Source organism: Eulemur rufifrons, chromosome 8, assembly GCF_041146395.1.
Source record: "Eulemur rufifrons isolate Redbay chromosome 8, OSU_ERuf_1, whole genome shotgun sequence".
NCBI lineage: Eukaryota > Metazoa > Chordata > Mammalia > Primates > Lemuridae > Eulemur > Eulemur rufifrons.
Window position 1 is genome coordinate 117,244,287 of NC_090990.1, and position 20,210 is coordinate 117,264,496.

Genomic DNA, 20,210 nt, shown 5'->3' on the forward strand with positions numbered 1-20,210 from the left:
AACGGTTGCCTCACCATTGCACAGAATGTCTCAGGAGGGTCTCCACAGGTAATATCCGGAGGATCCAGTTTCACTTTCAGATATTTTGTCATGTCCGTGGACTCCGGCTGACAGGCCATGTAATCCCAAACTTTCCCTTCTTCTGTGTAAATCTGAGTCTTGCACACATCATAATGTCCCCACACCAAAGGGTAGGGCTGCATCACTGAGGACACTGTAACCCAAAGGGCATGAATCGAGAGGAATCTTGACAAATACATCTCTAAATTCTTTGTAATCTTCGCGGAAACTAAAGCAGTTTGCTTTGTGATCTGTTTCTATTTTAGAGATACATATATATATATATGTGTCTATATATAGGTAGGTCTGTATTTCAAAAACAAAAAAGAGGATGGGACCTCAAAGCGGATTCCAAAACCAAATGCGAAGGGTTGGAATATTGTGCGCGTTCAGGTATACTGAGGACTTTGGTGGAAGCCTAACATACTTGGGTGTTAGGCGGGAACAACTACTTGCAGCTCTTTCTTTGTCCTAGAACATATCTATTAAATAGACTCGGGTGTAGTTTGGTTTTTGTAAAAGATGTCCAGTTGCAGAGAATAACTTAGCAAAGTGATGGCTGTCCCGTTGTACATCCGATAACCCTGAGTGATCCTCAATGTGCTCAGCTCACAGGGGCTGCTCGGGCTCGCTGAGATATCAGTATCTGAAGCAAAAGGATGAGGGTCTGTAGCCCGGTGTCTGTTTCCCATCAATCATTCTTTTCTTCTGGCACCAACACCCTTTTAGAAACAATAAGAGTAAGAGTTATTGTCCCAGAATCAATGTATTACGAAATGGATGATATGTTGACATTTTGGAGGTTTGATGCAATATAAAGCAAATTGGTGTAATATGGATAACCTTTACTCAGCTGCTTTGCTAGAATGAGCAAACTACAGAAATCATTCACATCGGGGAGAATTTCGATATGAAGGATTTAACTCTTCCATAACAAAGATAGATGCCTGTGTTCCAGGTGAGTTACAGATTTTTGCTTCAAAAATTATATTTCCATCTTGACAAAACTGAGAGCAAGCAGCTAGATTTAAACATTTCTCATATATTGCAGGGCTAGAAAATCTTCCAAGAGAACAATGGGGGGAATGAGCGCTTTTATAACAATGACAAAGGAATGACAAACTACTTGTATGGCTTTTGTTTCTTGGCAATGAGACCCTAAAAATCTCCAAATTCCTTGTATATTTCTTAGCTTTTCTTAGCGGGAGTGAAAACCAGCATTGTCTGCGTGAGTCTGTCCCTGTGGGTTTGCTCATTATATTGGAAGAATTTAGCATCTTTTGTTTAGTAGCATTTAGTGATAAAGATAACTTGGCTCTCTGAAAAAAATATTCAAAAATAAATCCAAAGGAGCAAATTTTCCTTTCATAAGAATTTCCTATTTTCTTACATCTTTTTATGGCCATTACATACATCTGCATTTGTTGTTACTTTCTGTAACAGAAGAGAATTTGTCCCAAAGGCGAATATTATATGCTGCTTTAAAACTAAAAACTCTGTAGTAAAACGCACAATTTAAAATGCACATATAAAAATAGCTGAGGGTGAGTTAACAGGCCATGAAGCAGAATAATATGGCACTAATTCTAAGAGAAAATAAAAATTACTGTTTAAAAGTACTTTTGGTTAACTGATAATGCAGCCTCCATAACTATGGGTACAAGTCACTAGTGAGTTTAACTGGCAACTTTTCTCTTTTGAGATCATTGTCCAAATCTAAACAAACATTAATATTTGGAAACTAGGAGTCAAAAAAAGTGCATTTTCTTAATTAGTTCATTCATATCCATAGTCCAAAAATTAACTTTTTAAACAATTCAAAAGGGACAAAAAAACCTCACGGATTTGGAAAATTCCATTATAGAGACTTCAATTCATATTAAACACTTGAAATATGGAAGTTCACTATCTTCAAACATTCTTATGAAGGGAATTCATTATATTTAAATAACGTACCATCTTAAAATGAACTAAGCCACAGAGACTATGAAATGCCAACAGATGGTTGAATTGTGTTTCCATAGCAAAGTAATTTATAATAATTGCTTTATGGATGCAAGTGCAATTTTCATTATATTCAATTCATAAAATGTTATCATACAGCTGCAATTTGTGATATTTTCTATTAGGAAAAGTGTTGAATATTTGAGTTCCTATGAAGCAATAATTAGCAGTTTGTCTAAACATGTATAAACTACAGATTTGAATCTGCCTTTTCCTTGTAACCTAAAGACTATACTGTGCTAAGCACATTTTGAAATCTTAAGCTAAAAAGAAAAAAATCACAGAGAAGCATGTGTTGTGGCTACTACAGCCTTCTGCTTTTTTCAGATTCATTAGTAATTCTAAGTTGATATTTTCAGAAACATCCAAGAATTTGACAAGTAATAATCTGAAAAGGTGTTAAAATGACACAAGTCTACATTTCCTAGATGCATGTTTCAACTGTTTACTACTTTATTATAAGAGGAAATAAACACTTTTCAGGGTGAGGGAGGAAGTGGGCATTACAACTGCAGCAGTGTAAAATCTACTAGGTCAGAAATTATTAATTTTGATTTCTAGTTGCGTATATACAGCAGTTTATTTATCAAGAATGATATAATCTTCAAGACCTGGAATGGACTGCTTTGAGTTTGAACTGAGTGAGCGTGATGCATTAATTTTTAATATTATTTTAAAAATATGACTGTAAGTATCTATTCGAATGCTTCCTGAGATTAGTCTTCACTTTTCTTAACCCAATAAATGATATTCCCCTTATCAATTTATTCCTGGGTCCTCTGTTCTCCTTCACATTTTGCCTTGCTGTAACCACAAAATAAAGGGTGACTATACACACTTGTCTGTGAAACATTTGGATGGTAAGGAAATGTGTGTGAACCCGTTACCATCTCCTGACACAACAGCAATCCCGTTATAACGAATTCTCATTAAAGTATACCAGAATTATAATGATGGTCATTATACGGAATTATGGACCACACCATTGATCGAATTTAGAGCAGTGACGAGGAAAAATGCAGAGGAGTGCAAGATATTTGAATATTAGGCAGTTGCAGGACTGTGCAACAGACATTTTTGACAAGAAGCAGCCAATTATAGCTTAAATTTCTGGCACATAACCAGTTGTGATTAATAGTTTTCCATTACATTACAGACATATTATTAATGTATTAAAAATGTCAAGCTTTGGCAAGCACTAATATGGCACGGCTCGGTTAGTCTGCAGAATTTACGTTTAATGAGCTCCCATGGACACAGAAAAAGATATTGACCACGGCGTATTACAGATCAGGAGCAGGGGACACTAAGCTGCTCTTTAACATAATTATTTGATTTCAGTCCCATTTTTATGTTTGTACCATCACTACGTGTCCTTCATTTCAGGGTCTCCTTACTTGTCAGTGCCACATACACTTCAAAGAAAATCCTCTTAACTTCAGATTAGTAAGAAATTAAATCTATGAACTTCCACGACACACAATGGAAAAGCAGCCTCCGTGAAAATGAGGAATTTGCTATTAAAGTATAATGATAGAGTTTTCAAAGAAAATAAAACGATGGAAAAATAGAGTATTATTTACACCTTAACCTCCATCACCTCATGCCAAGGGTTCCCATCTGGCTAAGCTTTCAACCAGGTTAAAATTATCAATAGCTTCTTCAAAGCTAGGTCATCACAGCAAATAGCTAGGCAAACCGATTAGGAGGACAGTCAATGACATATTTGGGAACTTAATATACTAAACATATCCCTTCCAGCCCATAACTAAACTAATTGCCAAGAAATGTGGCCTTTGAATTTGTCTCAGGCGTCCATGTCACCTACGTAAGAGCAGCTTCAGAAGAGCTCTGGGTAGCCCCAGTTCTCGTTCTTTACTTTGCAAACCTTGGGAACTCACTGTAACCCAATAATGCCATCACCTCCACCTGGAACCTAAAGTACTGAGAGGTCCTCTTTGATAAAAATACCTCTTAATATGCTGTGAGTACTCCACAGACCTCTGCTATATAAATTTGTGGAGCCAACGAAAAAAGATAAAATTATGTCATGGCCCTCAAGTAAATAGGGATTATTGATCAGGACTAAGCTGGGCTATAAAATGGTTTTGCATACATAGAACATGTATATTTTCCAGGATTCTGTAGCTAATTCTCTTCTACTTTGGATTAACTTTGCAGAAGGCATTTCACAGGCCCTTTCTTTGCTCCAAAAAAAACCAAAAAAAATCCTCTCAAAATACAACATGGAAGTAATAGTGATTAAAATTATAGACAATTATATTCCAAAAACAATCGCCAGTTTCAACAACTGAGAGGAAAATACCGCCAGTAAATCTCCTAATCTAGTTGGCTTTCAGCATTCATTTTATTATATAGTCTCACTGGGAGGTGGGAGTGGGATATTTATCTCATAAATATTAGGCTCTTCAGGGGTACCTGAAATAGACAGCTATTGACTCATTCATCAATAGACATGAAGAATTTTATAAATATGCATGTTTCTGAATGGGAAGGAACAAAAGGAAAATTGACTATAATCACATACCATTGAGTGAAAAGTATAAAGAGATAAAGGTATAAAAATTCTATAACCTATCAGCAGCTTCTAACACCGTCATAATGAAATTACATAAGATATTTTAACATGTATTCGGTGTTCTTTGCACTGATTTCTTGTGAAGAAAGCATTTTCTAGTCATCTTAATGGGAAACATATGCTTCTATCCTTTTGTTAACTGTCTCTCAAAATACAAGGAATTGAAGATGTGCTGCAACATCATTGGCATAGCTTACTCATTCTTGATTGGGCATTATGAGAAACAGCCTATCATGAAATGTTTAATAAAACCAAATAACACACCTTTGTATTTGAAAGATCTCTATTTTCACTGAGAGAAGACAGATTAGACATATTCGATAGCACACATTTTTTAGGATGTTTGTGGATAGGATAATACATAAAATTATTTCAGAATCAGTTAAGCTTGGAAGAAATCTGGTGTTTAATTACCATATGAGCAACCAATATTTCATCCTCATACAGGGAAGTTCAGAGAGCCAAGGTCTCAAACACACAAATGAGAAAACCTACGCCCACCTGAAGTTTTCAAACAAAACTTTGGATTCTGAAAATAAAATTATTTTTAAAGGTATGCTAAACCTCTTACTAGCCTAAGACCTTGCCGATTAATATATTCCCTTATATTATACAACATAGCTCATATGCAGACATATTTTTCAATGTTAATATACAATTGATTTTCTAAGTTGAATGAAATTTTACTTCTTTCCAAGAAACTTGGTGTTTTGTAACTCTAAAACTCTCTCCAAATTTTTGCAACACTTAAGAAACCTATCAACTAAATGTGTAATGGCTTAACTTTTTAAACAGGTTACCTGATGTTTTTCAGAACAATAACAGAAGCAAACACAGGTATTTGCACCAATTGCAAATATACAAAGGAAACTGCAAAATACATTAGCCTCCTCCTAAAAAAGCTAACCTGAATCATTTTAACACACATGGCCGGTGACAGCTGACAAAACAAAAATCTTAATAGGAAAACAGCTTTATGCCCAAATAAACCGTTTCCTTACACAATTTTAAAGATTATCCCTCTTAAATTTCACAATAGGAAATATCATCAAATTAACAGCCCCATACATAAAATCCTGAATATCCTCATGTTGGTCTTTAGCGGTGAAATATATCTCATTTCAAGGCATCCAGAAAAGAAAAGTAAATATATCCCTTACGTATGTAAGCTGGAACAACATTACGTGTGAAGTACTTGATGCTTTTTTCTCTTGGCATGCTGATGCACACGCAGAGATCCCAATTTTATCTTAATGAAAAACCGAAAGTTGCTTATCTTCAAAAAGAATCTTGGACAGCTATGGAGCTGCTTTTCCTTTGCCAAAGAGAAAGGGAGGCGGTGAGGCACTCAAAGTGACACAGTTCAAAATACTTAATGAAGTGTGGGGCTGCTGATTCTCTCACAGGTTTGAGACGCTCCTCAAGGGCCAAACCAATCAGAAAAACTTCCCCCCCAAAAGGGGATTTTTTTAAAAAAACTTTCCGACAAGCATAACCACTGAGCATATTTGAATAAATGATTTTATTGTAAGATCTCTCTGGGTATTTTTTTTTTTTCATTTCTGTGAGATAAAAAAACTTTTAGTATTTTCAGTCATAAAACAGGGCCTTATTTCTAGAGCAAGTCTACTGCCAGATTCGCCATATGTTTAGCGGAATTCTGAATCTTACTCAGAATTTTCCATTCCAAAGATTGACAATTTGTTATAAGGAGTGGCTCTATTATTCCCTGTGTTTAGGATAATGGAGGAGGAATGGCGGGACCCCCTACTCACTGGAAATCTATACCTGACGCAACGATAGGAACCCAACCTGCAACTTTTCCAAATAAAGTTGCTTTCAAATCCCCGCTAGGAATTTTCCTCCCTTGCCCTGTAAGATGACAACCTACTTACTCTTAAGTGGATTTCTGAAAAAAATGGTCCCCGGCTGAGGTTACTACAATAAACAGCAGAGGGCGCAGTTTCTTTTTTTTAATCTAAGTTTTCCCTTGTATGAATCACTTAATTGGTTATTTTAGGCCCAATAATATTCAGTATTATTTGTATTATATATAGATATCCACAGAACCATACAGGACAGCAATTCAATGTCCCTAGCCGAATCCATTTAACAGATTAATGTGATGCCAGTAAGGAATCTGAGCAAACATACCAAACAGCATTCCTACACCTAGTGTTTCCCTCTTGCAATTTTCCTTTCTCCCTAGCTGCACAACACGGGATAGCAGTGCTTTAATCTCACACCAATAAAGGAGATTAAAAGAAGGGCACTACAAAGCTCTCGGTGTGGCAACCAGCTCTGCAGGGCCAGCAACAGGACAAGTGTTCCACATCCGCCCCCCAACCCCAAGCAAAGACAACTGGCAAAATAAAATAAAATAATAACCCTCCTGCGCGTTGCGTGTGGTCAGGCGTGTGGAGGGAGAGCGCGGGGTGCCCGGCAGTCCGGGGATGGAGGCGCCGACCCGGCGCCCGGGCTCGGGATACCACAGGCAAACACGCACCCTGCTCGGGGCGCACCCCCGGGAAGACTCGCGTGTGGGTGTGAGAGTGTGCGGGTGTGTGTGAGCGCAGAGGCTCCGCGCGCTGCCTCCTCAGGGCGCTTTGCAAAGTTCCTCGCCCACCCGGCGCCTTCCCTCCCGCCTGTGGATTGCACCGGGGGGGAGGAGGGGCGGGGGGAGGGAGGGAGCCCCGGGAAGAGGGGCGAAGCCGAGCGGCGCGGGTCGCTGAAGGAGAGGGACGCCGGCTGCACTCACCGTGTGGCCCGCTTGCCCTGGCGCGGGGCGGGAGCCGAGCCGACGGCGCGGGGCGGCGGCCCTGCCCAGCCTGGTCCGCCTCGGGCGGCGGCCGCAGCAGCGGAGCCCGCGGGCGGCGCACGGGCGGGCGGCGGCAGCTCCCGCGGAGCCTCCCCCCGGGCGCGGGCGGAGCGAGAGGGGTGGGCGTGTGGACCCGAGCCGCCGCCGCCGCCGCCGCAGCCCCGGGGTCCTGCCAGCGCCCCGCCGACTGCGGGAGAGGACCCTGCGGACCCGGAGCCCCGCACCCGCGCGCCGCTCCCCGCCGCTTAATTACCTTCGCCTCGCCCCCCGGGGGGAGCCGCCTGCACGTCGCCCCCTCTCGGAGCCGGCTCTAGGAGGGGAATTCCTCCCGTTGACGTCCTCTTCCGAAATGCAAAAGATCAGTGACTTTGACAGGTAGATGAGGGGGAGGGAGCAGGGGTGGGCGGAGAGGAAGCGAGGACGAGAAAGGTGCCTCTCCCTCCAAAAATACAGTGATGTTAATAACGCGATCGCAGCCCTCGGAGGTCTCGCCCGCCAGTCCCCGGCTCGCCGGCTCTCCCCGCGCCTCCCCGCGCCGCGGCCGCTTCCACTTCTCGCCTTAAACTTTTACTGAGGGATTATTTCCTTCTTTCTATTTCTATTCTCTTTTTTTTTCTTTTTCTTTCTTTCTTCCTTTTTTTCTTCTTTTTTCTTTTTCCTTTTCCTTTTTTTTTTTTTAGCCGCAGGACGCTTTTCTGATTCCCGGGGATCAGAACCAGCGTCCAGGCGGTTCTATCCTGCTTGGCACCGCTTTCATTTTATTTCAGATGAAGACGTTGAGCTTAGTCAGAAGGGGCATCAATCAGGACAATTAGCATTGGCGCCAAGAAGATCCTCCGGTACCAATCTCGCCCGGGCTGCCTTCGCGCATTCCACCACTCAAGTCAGAAATGTCACTGCACATAGCGTTGATGGCTGCGAGACGCGACGCACCCAAAGTCCGTTTGATGAAATAGACATGGCCCACGACGCTTCTGGATTGCGGTTCCCCGGCTCCCCGCCCCCGCCCGCGGCGCCTGCCCGGGACCCTGCCCCGAGTGGGCAGCGAGCTCTCGGCGAACTTGGGGGCCAGTGCAAATCAGAGAGTGAGCGCGAGGGCCGGCAGAGGGAGAAGCGAAGCGGCGAGCCGGGGAAGCCGCGGCCCTCGGAGGGGTGGCATGTACGTTTCACTTAAAAAGCAGATCTTCTGCAACTGCCAGCAAGTGGAAGGCTTGCAAACCTTACGCTACCTCGAGACCTGGGCGCTCCGAGCGGTCCTAACTCCGTCCCGCTCGCTCTTGCTGCTGCTGCTGCCGCTCTGGCCGCCGCTGCCGCCTCTCCAGACCTCCGTGCGAGGGGGCTACAAGACCACCCTCCGCCCCACCCCCCACTCCCGCTCGCCCACAGAAGTGCGGCTTCTAGTAACGCCTCGTGTGCCTCCCACTTCTGCCCCTCCCGTCCCACCCGTCTCTGCGCTGTCCCCTCCTCGAACCGCTGTTCCCAAACCCACCCCTCGCCCCTAGAAGTGATCACCATGGTGTTTTTCAACCAGCAATTAGTTTGCCCGGGGCAATACTCGCACCTCCTCTTTTAGAAATTCTTTTCACCTTTAGAAAGTTGAAGTTCAAAGGAGACCTGTGCATTTCCCTAAGTGAAAGGCAAATACCCCGGCGCCCCAAGGCTTCGATCTCCGCCAAAGGGGCTCCCACTCACCTGGGATCATTCTTAGCTACGCGCTAACAGCAGATAAAAACAAATCCGCGCTTCAATAAAATAGGGAGAGACTGTCACTGTAAAGAAAACGGTCTAATCTCAGAAATCTGCAAGCGTCTCAGAAGCAAACACAAATCAGCGTGTTTTTGTTTTCTTACATAGAAAAGGGAAGAAAGCAATGAGGGAAAGCGGGGCAGATGGGTGGAAACCCAGCGCATGACCCCCGTGGTTTGACGAGAAATGCATTCCTGTGGTCCAGGGACTTGGGAATAAACTGGCCTGGTGTTTGTTCCCCGATTTAGCGCTTGCTCAGATTTGGGGCAAGCTAAAGTTCAGGGGCCTGAGGGAGGAAGGAAGCCTGACTCAAGTTTGGTCAGAGCAAAGCAGAGGGTACGAAATGGGCAGTTGTAACACCTGATGACTGTGCTCCCCGCAGCGAAGGCAGGGCGCTGAGTATTGGGGTCCTTTTTCCCTGAATACTGAGAGTGAAGGGTGCATGGGGATACTTGGCAGAAGGGTGCATGGGGAAAAGGCTGTCAAATTGAGCCTGTAACTGGCCCCCCCTGGCCCTGAGTAGCCAGCCGGAAGACAGGGATTCCAAGCACCCCAGGCTACCCCTTCAACACCTCAGAGGCCACAAGGAGTCCTCCGTCTTTGACTCCCTCAGCGCAGGAATCTGGGATTTCAATGCTTTCCTCCTTTCCACCTCTGTCCTTTAAGTGCTGACATTGCAAAAAGAAGTCACCTGCAGGGGTGAAACTCCTAGAAGGGAATCTTAAACAATAGCCATTCCTGGCCCTCCCCCCAGTCTCTGACCAAGCTTCTGCAGGTTTGAAACGTTTGGATAATATGCAGATGCCCTCACGATTTAACCCTCCCTCTCAGGCCCTCAGAGGCCAGTCCCTTCTATGGGAGCCCTTGGCAGTAGGACCTGAGAAACAGCACCCACAGTGGCCTTCTCACTTCTCATTGGCCCCCTGGCCTGGACCCTGAAATACAGATGGCCTTTCCTTACCCTCGTGACCTTCCTTCCCAAGGGAAGAAAGCGCTTTCTGAGCTCTCATTCTCAGCTTTCTCTGATCATTTTAGGTCCATCTCCAGTAAAAAAAAAAACCACAAACAAACAAAAAAAAAAAAAAACGAAATCTATGCAGAGATTAGGAAATTCCCTTTTGGAATATACCAAGGTCTTTGTGATATTGGCTCTAAATCTGGGGAAATGTTTCATCTGTCAAAATCTTGGAACTAATCTCCTTTCCTCTCCTGTACCCTCCTTCATTCCCAGGCTTCATTTGACTATGAGGCAGACAGCAGTCCCAAATAAGTCTACTATGTAAAAGGGGACTCTCTTCAGTTAGATAGCATCTCCCACCACAGGAGTGGGAGAGTCTTCCAGCAGTGAGTTTTTCCTCTCAAACATGTGCTCTGACCTTTTCACAGGCTCAGTAAATCACTAACTAAACATGTGGATCTAAACTCTAAGGAGTAAATCAGAATCACTGGAGACTTTTCAACATTAAAACTCCTTCCCCTCCAGATCTTGTCCCCTCCTCCAGTGGGGATGGGATGGGAAGGACTTTTTCTCCAAAAAGCACTTTAGGTGGATCTGATATACTCCTCCAAACTAACATGTGTGTATTAAACCAGCTTTCCCCAATATACCTTTGCATATTTGTTTATGTGATATGCACCAATCAGAAATTTACTTTAGATATTTTATTGACAACAGGGAAAATAATTTAGGGCATACTTACTTTTCCTTATCATTCTTTGCCTTGTCCACCCATATATATTTAACTTTCTTTAGAAAGAATGATTTTTCTCTTTTTATGTAACCTTTCAACTCTACTTTTTTTCCCTCTCTCCTTTTAGAGAAGAATGGTTTGATCTTTCAGTTCTCTGGCTTCAGATCTATGGCTGGTTTCCATGCATTCCTCATTCTTCTTCAATTTAGATATCCATTTATTTGTAATCCTGGTAAGTCTCTAACTGTTGTTCATTTTCCTAGGTTCTTAGCTGCCTAAAAATCTTCTCTTTAGAGATTTGGCAGGGTTGTTTAAATACTTGTAACTTCAATATGCCAAACTGGTAGTGATGGCATATTTGCAATATGTCTGGTCCAAAAAGACATGTGTCTTTTTAAAAATACTGTAAAGTACTTAACATGAAGTAGGTATAAGATAAACGTTTAGTGCACGTATGAATAATTTTTGCCCATTCTCAGGATTCATTTATAGCCTCATTGTTAATAGGAACTAACCCTGACCATATTACCTTAAGACTTAGATGTCTGATATTCAAATCAGAGATGTTTTAGGCAGTTTGGGTTGCTATAACAGAGTACCATAGACCGGGTGCATATAATCAACAGAAATTCGTTTCTCATGGTTCTGGAGGTTGGAAGTCTGAGATCCAAAGGGCCAAGCATGGTCAGGCTCTGATGCGGACCTTTTAGTAGGTCCTTGTATTCTCCCTATATTTGCACATGGCAGAAGGAGGGGTAGAGAGCTCTCCGGGGGTCCCCTGTATAAGGGCACTAATCCCATTCATAAGTATTCCACCCTCAGGACCTAGTTACCGCCCAAAGGCCCCACCTCTTAATACCATCACATTGAGGGGTAGGATTTCAACTTATGAATTTGGTGGGAGAAGGGAAATAGTCCATGACAAGGGGCAAATTCTATTTGACCAGTTGTATGCTATGCGATCTATGCTTTATATAACTGCTGCTTGTGTCCCAACAGAAACATCCTTCCTAACAGTTGTAAAACCCTTAATTCTTTCTTGCCTCCACTTTGTGCTCGGGGACATGCTTTATTACAGAGCCATTAGCAGCATAGTTTTGACAGGTCTTGAAGTTCCTTACCTGACAGGCTTTTTAAGTGCTTAAATATTTTGACATTTAAACCTCTAGCAAGCCTAAGCATCTGGTCTAGGCTCTATCACTAGATGATAGTGGCATTTTCCTACTATTGTGGTGTACCAAAGATATTTCCCTTGAAGCTTTAAATTTACAAGCCCAAACTATACAAATAACCGACTGTGCCTAACAAAGGTAACAATTTCCTTTACTTCCTCTCGAGGTTGATGTAGAACAAAGGACATGTTGTTTAATATAAGAAAATACACATAGTTACTGGGTTTACTGACACTGGAACACAACAAATAGCAAATAGTCTAAATCATTGATAGTTCCCAATGCAGGGAATATGGCTGCTAGCACCCATGTACTTTTTATATATGGCACTGTGTAATATAGCTTGGAAATAATAACATCTTAGAATAATAAAAGCTTGGAAATAATAAAGTCAGCTGCTTGGTCAAACTGATATTTTAAAAAATTAGTAAAATGTGGATTTTTTAGAAGAGAAAGCACTCTAACTTAAAAGATGGCTAATTTTAGTCAAATGTTTCATGTCTCTTTTCTTTTCCAACCTTAGGACTCTAGAAGTGTTTGATAAAGAGTAAGTTTTTATTATTTTTGTTTATGTCTTCTCATCCATAAGAAATCAACAGAAATCGCTTTTTAATTTTTATGCTCTCAGAGTATGTGACACTAGATGTTTTTATCCAACCAGTAAATCTGTCAGAATCATGACACCCTGAGCTTCTATTACCCATTTTGTTTTCTTTGAGAATCAGAACACATGGTCAATATTTGTTTAACAGTTTATCTTTTTTCTAAGGCTGTTAAAGGCATCTCACTAGCAAGTTTGGATGATGCTATGGTCTGAACAAACTCAGTAAGCTTCCATGTACTTATATTTTATTGTGCTTAGTTTGTCTGCCTAAGATCATCAATTTATTTCTTGAAAAGAGGAAATCCCACAATTAATCTAGTGTGCTGGCTGGAAAAGTTCAGTCTCAAAAATCAACAGCTGTGTAGATTTCCTCAAATGTAATTTTCATAATTTCAATTTCTCTACAACAACACAATCAGCAACCTTTTCAAAATGAGAAGGAAAATGTATGAAGGAAGATTGAGTAACACCTCTTGCCTAACTTTTAGATCTTTCCATCAGTTTCATACCACTAGTTCTCTTCAATGTAATAAACATTGACAGAATACAGAGCCTGCTGGGAACCGTCCTTGATGTTGGAGGAAATGCAAAGCTCTGAAGTCAAGGTGCTCACAATCATGTCAGAGAGAGTTGAACAACTAACTGTAATGTGCATGTTTAGTATTATATTAGAGACAGCGTAAGGGAGAGGTAGTTGTAATGATCAAGTCTAGAGACCCCATCTGTATCCACGAGGGGGTAAATGTGCACAAAGATCTCTCTCAGGCTGCTGACCCAAACTACAATAGAGTGCAGCCTCTCTGATTTAGCTGCCTCTGTAGCAAGTTCTTGCACTGTCATATAAATATGGGGCAGAATGTTCCAATAGAAAAAACAGCAAACACAGAGGAGAAATCTAAGATCACAGGATGCCATTTGGTTTGGGGTGTACTCTACCCAGATGTTTCTTTCTGCTCTTCTTGGCTTCCTGCTTCTGGGTTTAGTTTGAGGTTTACTAGGCTAAAATTATTACCTTTACTGCTGTTTTTAGCAGCTCTATTGCTCCCATCCTTTAGCTTCTATGTTGAATAAAAGCAGTGGATATAAACTGGATGTTGGCTTCTAGTGAGCAAGACGGAATCATGCCAAGTGGCCTTTACTTCCCAGTGGGCAGACATCTCCTCTGGCAAGGAGGCTCCCTCTCCTACAGAAAATGACTAATTTTCTTAAATCCTGCTTCGATGTGTAAGGAAGAGGAATGAAATCAGAGGCATTATGAATTCTCTTCCTACTTCTATAAGCCAGGAAGAAACTCGATTGTCAGTTCTCCAAACTTTGAAATCCCATAGAAAATAACACAATTGTAAGATTTCTATTATCTCATAGAAATTATTTCTTGTTCCCGTCTCCATTCTTTTTTTCTTCTTCCTCAGACATAAATTTAGTATGTCCTATGTGCTAGGGACTGCATTAGAAATAACAAGACAAATAAAGTAATCCCTTCTATAGTGTACTGTCTATTGGAGAAGACAAGCTTGTAAACAAACAATGTAATACTGATACAGGGACTGAGACAGAAACCCACCAAGAGCAGGTGAGCCCCAAAGGAAAAGGGAATCTCTTGGGGATCCTGGGAAAAGCTGGGTAGATGAGATGATATATGAGCTACACCTCAAAAGATGAATAGGTATTCATCCAGCAGCAAAGAAACAAAAAGCATTCTGACTACAGGAGGAAGAAACTCAGGAGGCCTCATACAATAAGAAATATTTTGGCACTTCCATGCAGTTTGGAACCATATAGACAGCCTTTGTGGTGAACACTTACAAGCATTTTAACACTGAAAACTATAGCAAGAATTGAGGGTAATAGGAGAGAAGTCAAGAAAAAGAAAGTGTCCTATATTATTTAGGTGAGACATATAAACACGCCAATAATTTATTAATATCATTACTGACCTACAAAAAATAGTAATTTCATATGTTTCAATCTAATAGGATCCAGTGCTTTGCATTTGGTTCATAGTAATCTGTGTTAAGAGAAGAGAAAGATCTAAAATAGCAAATAATTTTAAAACGTCTATATTTGCCTTTGGAATACATTATATTCCCTCTTTTGGCAGAAGATATACCTTCCCAATGAGGTTTTGTGCTTAGATTGGTATTAAAATTACTTAGATTTCCCTGAGTAAGCACTGAGCACAAGAATATGCCTGCAGAGCAGACTGATGACCGGGAAACCCAAGGTTCAAGCATTTAACCAGGGATAAGCCACACATGAATAATGAAGAATTGAGTAATTAGTAATTATAGATACCAATTAAACCTTAGATATAAAGATCCAGTCCCCAGTCATTCTACCATGGTTTGCATTTTTGCTATCCCAAGTCACTGTGTTTCATTCCAACTCCTGCTGGAGAAAAACTATTTGCCAACAAGTAGGAAGAAGAAAACAATACAATATAGAAAATAATGCCAAAAATAAAAAAAATTCAGAAATCATGCATGGTGGAAGGAAACAGCAACAAGCTGATGCTTATAGTAGCCAACTACTTCTCTAAGTCAAAGTGGAATTCAGATTTCTTTTTTTACCTTTTTTGGTGAAGATGGTTAATCAAGCTTTTAAGTGGTCAGGAGATATATTGGTGATTAGAAAAAAAATGAATCATCTCTTTTTTTTTTTTCCTGCCCTCCCCACATACTCCTACTGCCTTCTGTATTTGTAAATCTGGTATATATACATATATATATGTAAAATGATACTTTGGCAATCATCTCTTTCTTTAGCCACTACTCTGAAACTGTATCTGTCCTCACTAGTCTCAAGGCTGAGTTTGTAATAAAGGAAGAAAGGTAAACTGTCAGTTACCATATATCATGGGGTGTGTGTGTGTGTGTGTGTGTGTGTATTATTGTTAAGATGTTATAATTATCCTTATATTAAGAATGAATTGATAGGCAAGGAGAGCCTGATGCTCACAGCTCACTAAAGCATTTAGAAGTATAACCTAGGACTTCAGCAACAGAAAATCTGAGACTGACCTAAATGCAGGGTTAGCTGAAAATCTATGATATGTTGAGATACTGCAAATGAATTTTTCAGAAAATCCAATAAGATATAGTGTAAATGGCACCAGACTAGGAACCAAGAAACCAAGTCTTTGTTGAGATACGTTTTTGCTGTGTTAATTTACATAAGTCATTTCACCTCTCTAGGCCTTAACTGCCTCATCTGTAAAATAAGGAAGTTGAATTCAATGAACCTAAGACAGTGGTCCTTAAAATGGGGTTCGCAGATTTCCTGCCTCAGAATGATGTTGAGAGGTTGTTGAAAAGCAGGTTCTTGGGCCCATCCCACACTGACTAAATTAGCAACTCCCCAGGTGGTTCTTATTTAAGCACATTAAAGTTTAAATATCACTAGCCTAAGGTTTTCTCCAGATTTTACATTTTGAGTCTTGCTTTGTGGTTGGGATTAATTTAAATGAAAGCTAAGACAGAAACAAATCTATCCTTCATGTTTTTGGATAATAGAATAGGCTGTCTGATTTCTAAAAATTCTGTATATCTATATATTAGAATTAAGTGGGATTTATATTTGGTTCCCTGAAAGATTAGATAGAATAAAAGCTAAGACTTTGAAATCATATTTTTAAGACAGGAAAAAATCAAGAATTTGCCATGAAATACAGTTAATTTGTAACCATGCTCACTGAGGCACAGTTTCTGCAACATATGTATTAGCTATAAGCTGCCATAATCACTCCAGAAGTGTCTTACTCAACCGGTAAACACCAGTTCTCTGAAAACTACCGTAAGACACAATACAGTCATGAAGTTTTAAAAGCTTTTGAACGTTTTATTCCAGTTGAGTTTCTTCAAAGTCAGTGAGTGATTAGTTGACTTTCCTCACTGGCACTAGCTAATGTGTCTATGCAAAAATATTCTTGCAAATTATTACAATCAGATTTCCATAAATGTCAAAACTTTCAAACATTTCAGATTGAAAACTTACCATTTAAACTAGATATAAGTGCATATATATGTGTGCGTGTGCATATATATGCATGTATTTTCTGTGTATTCAAATTAAAGTTATTGTGAAATGTAGAATAATGTATTCGCAAGTCTCCAAAGACCAGAGTTGAAGTCCTTAATACAGTGTTAGACAGTTGCTTGGCCTTAGTTAATAGCCTTAATCTTTCTGAGCCTCTATTTCCTTAGCTGTATAATGAGAACATTGGGACTAGTGCTGAATATCTTATAGAATTGCTGTGAAGAATAAATATGATATATGATAAAAACAAAAAATGCTTTGCAAATATTAGCAATCGTTTACTTTCTATATTTTAGTATTGAACCTTCCATTATTACTACGTCAGCATAAATTCTGATGTTTGTTTACTTATTTGATAAATAAACATTTTTGACAATCTATTATGCTTACAACACTGGACTAAGTACACTGGAAAATAAATTCAGAAGAAATATAAGCTGTAATTTCTATGCTTAAGGCACTTAAATTTGACTTGAAGGTTTTATAAAAATATCACACAGTTCAAGGTTAAAAACTCTGAAATACAAATGCTTTCAACTAGCTAAAAATGAATACAACGGATCCTCTAAGATCAAGGAGTGCTTCATTGAAGCTGGTGGGACACTGAGCTAGACCAGTTAGGGTCTGATAGGTAAATAATAAGGGAGTCTCAGCAGGAAGGAGGCCGCACAAGGGCAAAGGCAGTGGAGGCAGAAAGGTCAAGTTGTTGTCAGGAGATGGGGGAGCAGCGGAGTTGATGGAATTAAGGTATCATGTTAGAGAATAGCAGGCATACGTTTGGAAAATTAGATAAGCCCAAAGGTCAATGCTTCTTGAATTTTCAAGGGAAGAGTCTAAAATTTATATAGAAGATAATATGGAGCAATTAGAGCTCTGGGCAGGGAAGACCCATGAATAATGTGGAGCTTTTTTACAAATTTACCTGGAAATACGATTCATGATGCACCAAATTAGGGAGATACTGAAAGCAGAGAGAGGAATCAGAAGGCTACTGTATTATACAAAGCCAGGGAGACAATGGTTTATTCTAAAATGGTAGCTGTTGAAGTAAAAAGGAAAAAGTATGGATAGGTGAAACAATGGTGAGATTTCTGACAGGATATATTTATAAAAACTAATTTTAAGCTAAATAATTCTTTTAAGTCAGATGAGAATGAAAATAGTCCTATAAAGCTCTTACATTTTCATTCAAATGCTCAAAATGCACATACCTTTCTTTTATTCAACCAAAAAAATTTTTTTTTTGAGATAGGGTCTTGCCCTGTCACCTGGGCTAGAGTACAGTGGTGTCATCATAGCTCATGGCAATCTCAAACTTCTGGGCTCAAATGGTCCTCCTGCTTCAGCCTCCTGAGTAGCTGGGACTACAGGCGTGCACGACCACGCCCAGCTAATTTTTCTATTTTTTGTAGAGACTGGGTCTTGCTCTTGCTCAGGCTGGTCTCAAACTCCTGGCCTCAAGCGATCCTCCTGCCTCTGCCTCGGCCTCCCAAAGTGCTAGGATTGCAGGTGTGAGCCACTGACTCTGGCCTCAACCAAATATTTATTGAATGCCTCATAAGTGCATTGTTCTAGGAGTTTGAAATTCAATGATGAACAAAACAAAGGTTGAATGCACAAGCCTCACATTCTAGTTGGGGGATAAAAGATAGAAAGAATAAACATAGTTAACAAATAACTAACTATTATATTTGAAAGAGAAAAACATATGTAAGCAAGAAAAAGTAGGACAGGATATGAGGGATTTGGAGAGAGATGTTGAGGGAAGATTGCCCTGTAAAATAGAGCGGTTAGTATAGACCTCATAGAGAAGGTGACCAAGCAAAAATTTAAAGAGGAAAGAATAGTAGTCCCACAGACTTTTGGAAGAAGAATGTTCCACGCAGAGAAAACAAATAGTGCAAGGGTCCTATGCCTCCTTAGCATGTTGGAAGAGCCCAATGTGGCTAGAGATTTAGGAACTTGTTTTTAAAGTCTGACAGAAACTTATAGTAAATCACTTTTTTAATTTATGTTTATTCAACTCTTTGAGGCTTAACCATATTTATACTGGTTTTATACTGTTTCACACAACCCTCTATAGAGCAATTTAGAGACTTTGTAAAAAAATATACATACACATATATAAAGCATGGAGAACAGCGTGGTTTCACACTTGATATTAGCTAGCATTATTATCACTTTTCAATTAATATCATTGATTTTATATAGAGAATTTGTCTCTGTGGTTTTCCTTTTTTTTTTTTTTTACTCTTTTTCAGTTTTTAAATTTGTGTCACCACCATATTTCAGAAAGGATTTTAGGCCACTTACCTAAGATATGACCCCCCAAAAGGAGCAGAAACAAAGTGACATGAGGAATAAGACTTAAAATGCATATCATAATGTTCACGTACCACTAATTTTTCCCTAAGCTTACACGTGGACAATTATAAGGAAAAATTTTGTAAATTAATTTATAATATGTATGAGATTTTTTAAAAACCTAGGTATATACAAAACATTGTTCTTTGTAATAAGACCATGCACACATTTTTCCTTGCAGTTCTTAAAAAAGAAGATGATGTGATGAAATAACATTTTTTTTTGCAACAACTTTGCCATAGATATAAATATAGAGGAAAAAGTGTTTTATGGAAAAGGCAGTTTAATTCCAGTCCTCAGTTCATTATCTTGAGCACCTCTGGGAAAGGCCCGGGATATGCATGAAGCCATATTTGTTTTAGTAAAAAAATCTCATTTTCTCATTCAGGATGTCGCATAACCACATGTTTGCAAACTCTACAAATTATATATCTCTGTCTTTTGTTCCACATTAAAACACTGAATTCAAACAAGGGACATTTGGATGAGGTCCCCGCTTTTGTTACACATCTTCATAAGAATGCTTCACAAAGAGAGACTTTGGTGCTGGCAAGCTACTGCGCCGGAGCTCCACAGAGCCCAGAAGCCACAACATCATGGCTAAGGTTAAACTGAAAGCCTCAATCATCCCACAGCCAGTTTTTACCAAACTTGCTAAATTTGGTGTCATGGGAAATACTAAATACCTTTTGCCTATGTGGCCAGAAAGGAACAACACGTTAACACTTTAGGCAGAAAAAAGTAGCTGTAGAGAAACTGCACGGCAGCATTAGGATAAAAATCAGTTTGAGATTCTCCATCTACTGGCGACGCTCTTAAAAGTTGACTTTTGAGAGCGCAGAGAATTTATCAATGGTTTTATAGCATGCATTCGATGTGGTGCCCATTACATATTTATCATGATTTGTAATGTTTACCTCACTCTGGTCTCTTAAGTATGTTTCATGTGTTAGGTTTATGTGAAAATCAGTGAAAATGTCTACTCGCTGACCATATGAGTTCTGTTTGCCACAAGGACACACATGAGCTCTTAGATATGCAAGATAGTATTGAAAGAACAAATGAGAAATCCTGGTGAACCTGATTTCAAGTGGGAAATGGCAACACACAATAAATA

The 20,210-nt window shown here is 40.1% G+C and overlaps 1 protein-coding gene across 11 annotated transcripts in view; it reads right to left on the reverse strand.

Annotated features, from left to right (window-relative positions):
• NTNG1 (netrin G1) overlaps positions 1-8,821 on the reverse strand; it is a 320,172-nt gene extending 311,351 nt beyond the window's left edge. For 5 of the 11 annotated variants that reach the window (XM_069479082.1, XM_069479077.1, XM_069479074.1 and 2 more), the window contains exons 1-2: positions 7,735-7,834; positions 15-782 (exon numbers count right to left, since the gene is read on the reverse strand). In XM_069479082.1, coding sequence (XP_069335183.1) covers positions 15-260 — 246 coding nt within the window. In that variant the 5' untranslated portion in view covers positions 261-782; positions 7,735-7,834. Of the gene's footprint in view, positions 1-14; positions 783-7,421; positions 7,543-7,734; positions 7,835-8,710 lie in introns of those variants that run through there. The other 6 variants (XM_069479083.1, XM_069479075.1, XM_069479076.1 and 3 more) reach the window with 2 other exon arrangements.
• Positions 8,822-20,210: the final 11,389 nt, after the last annotated feature.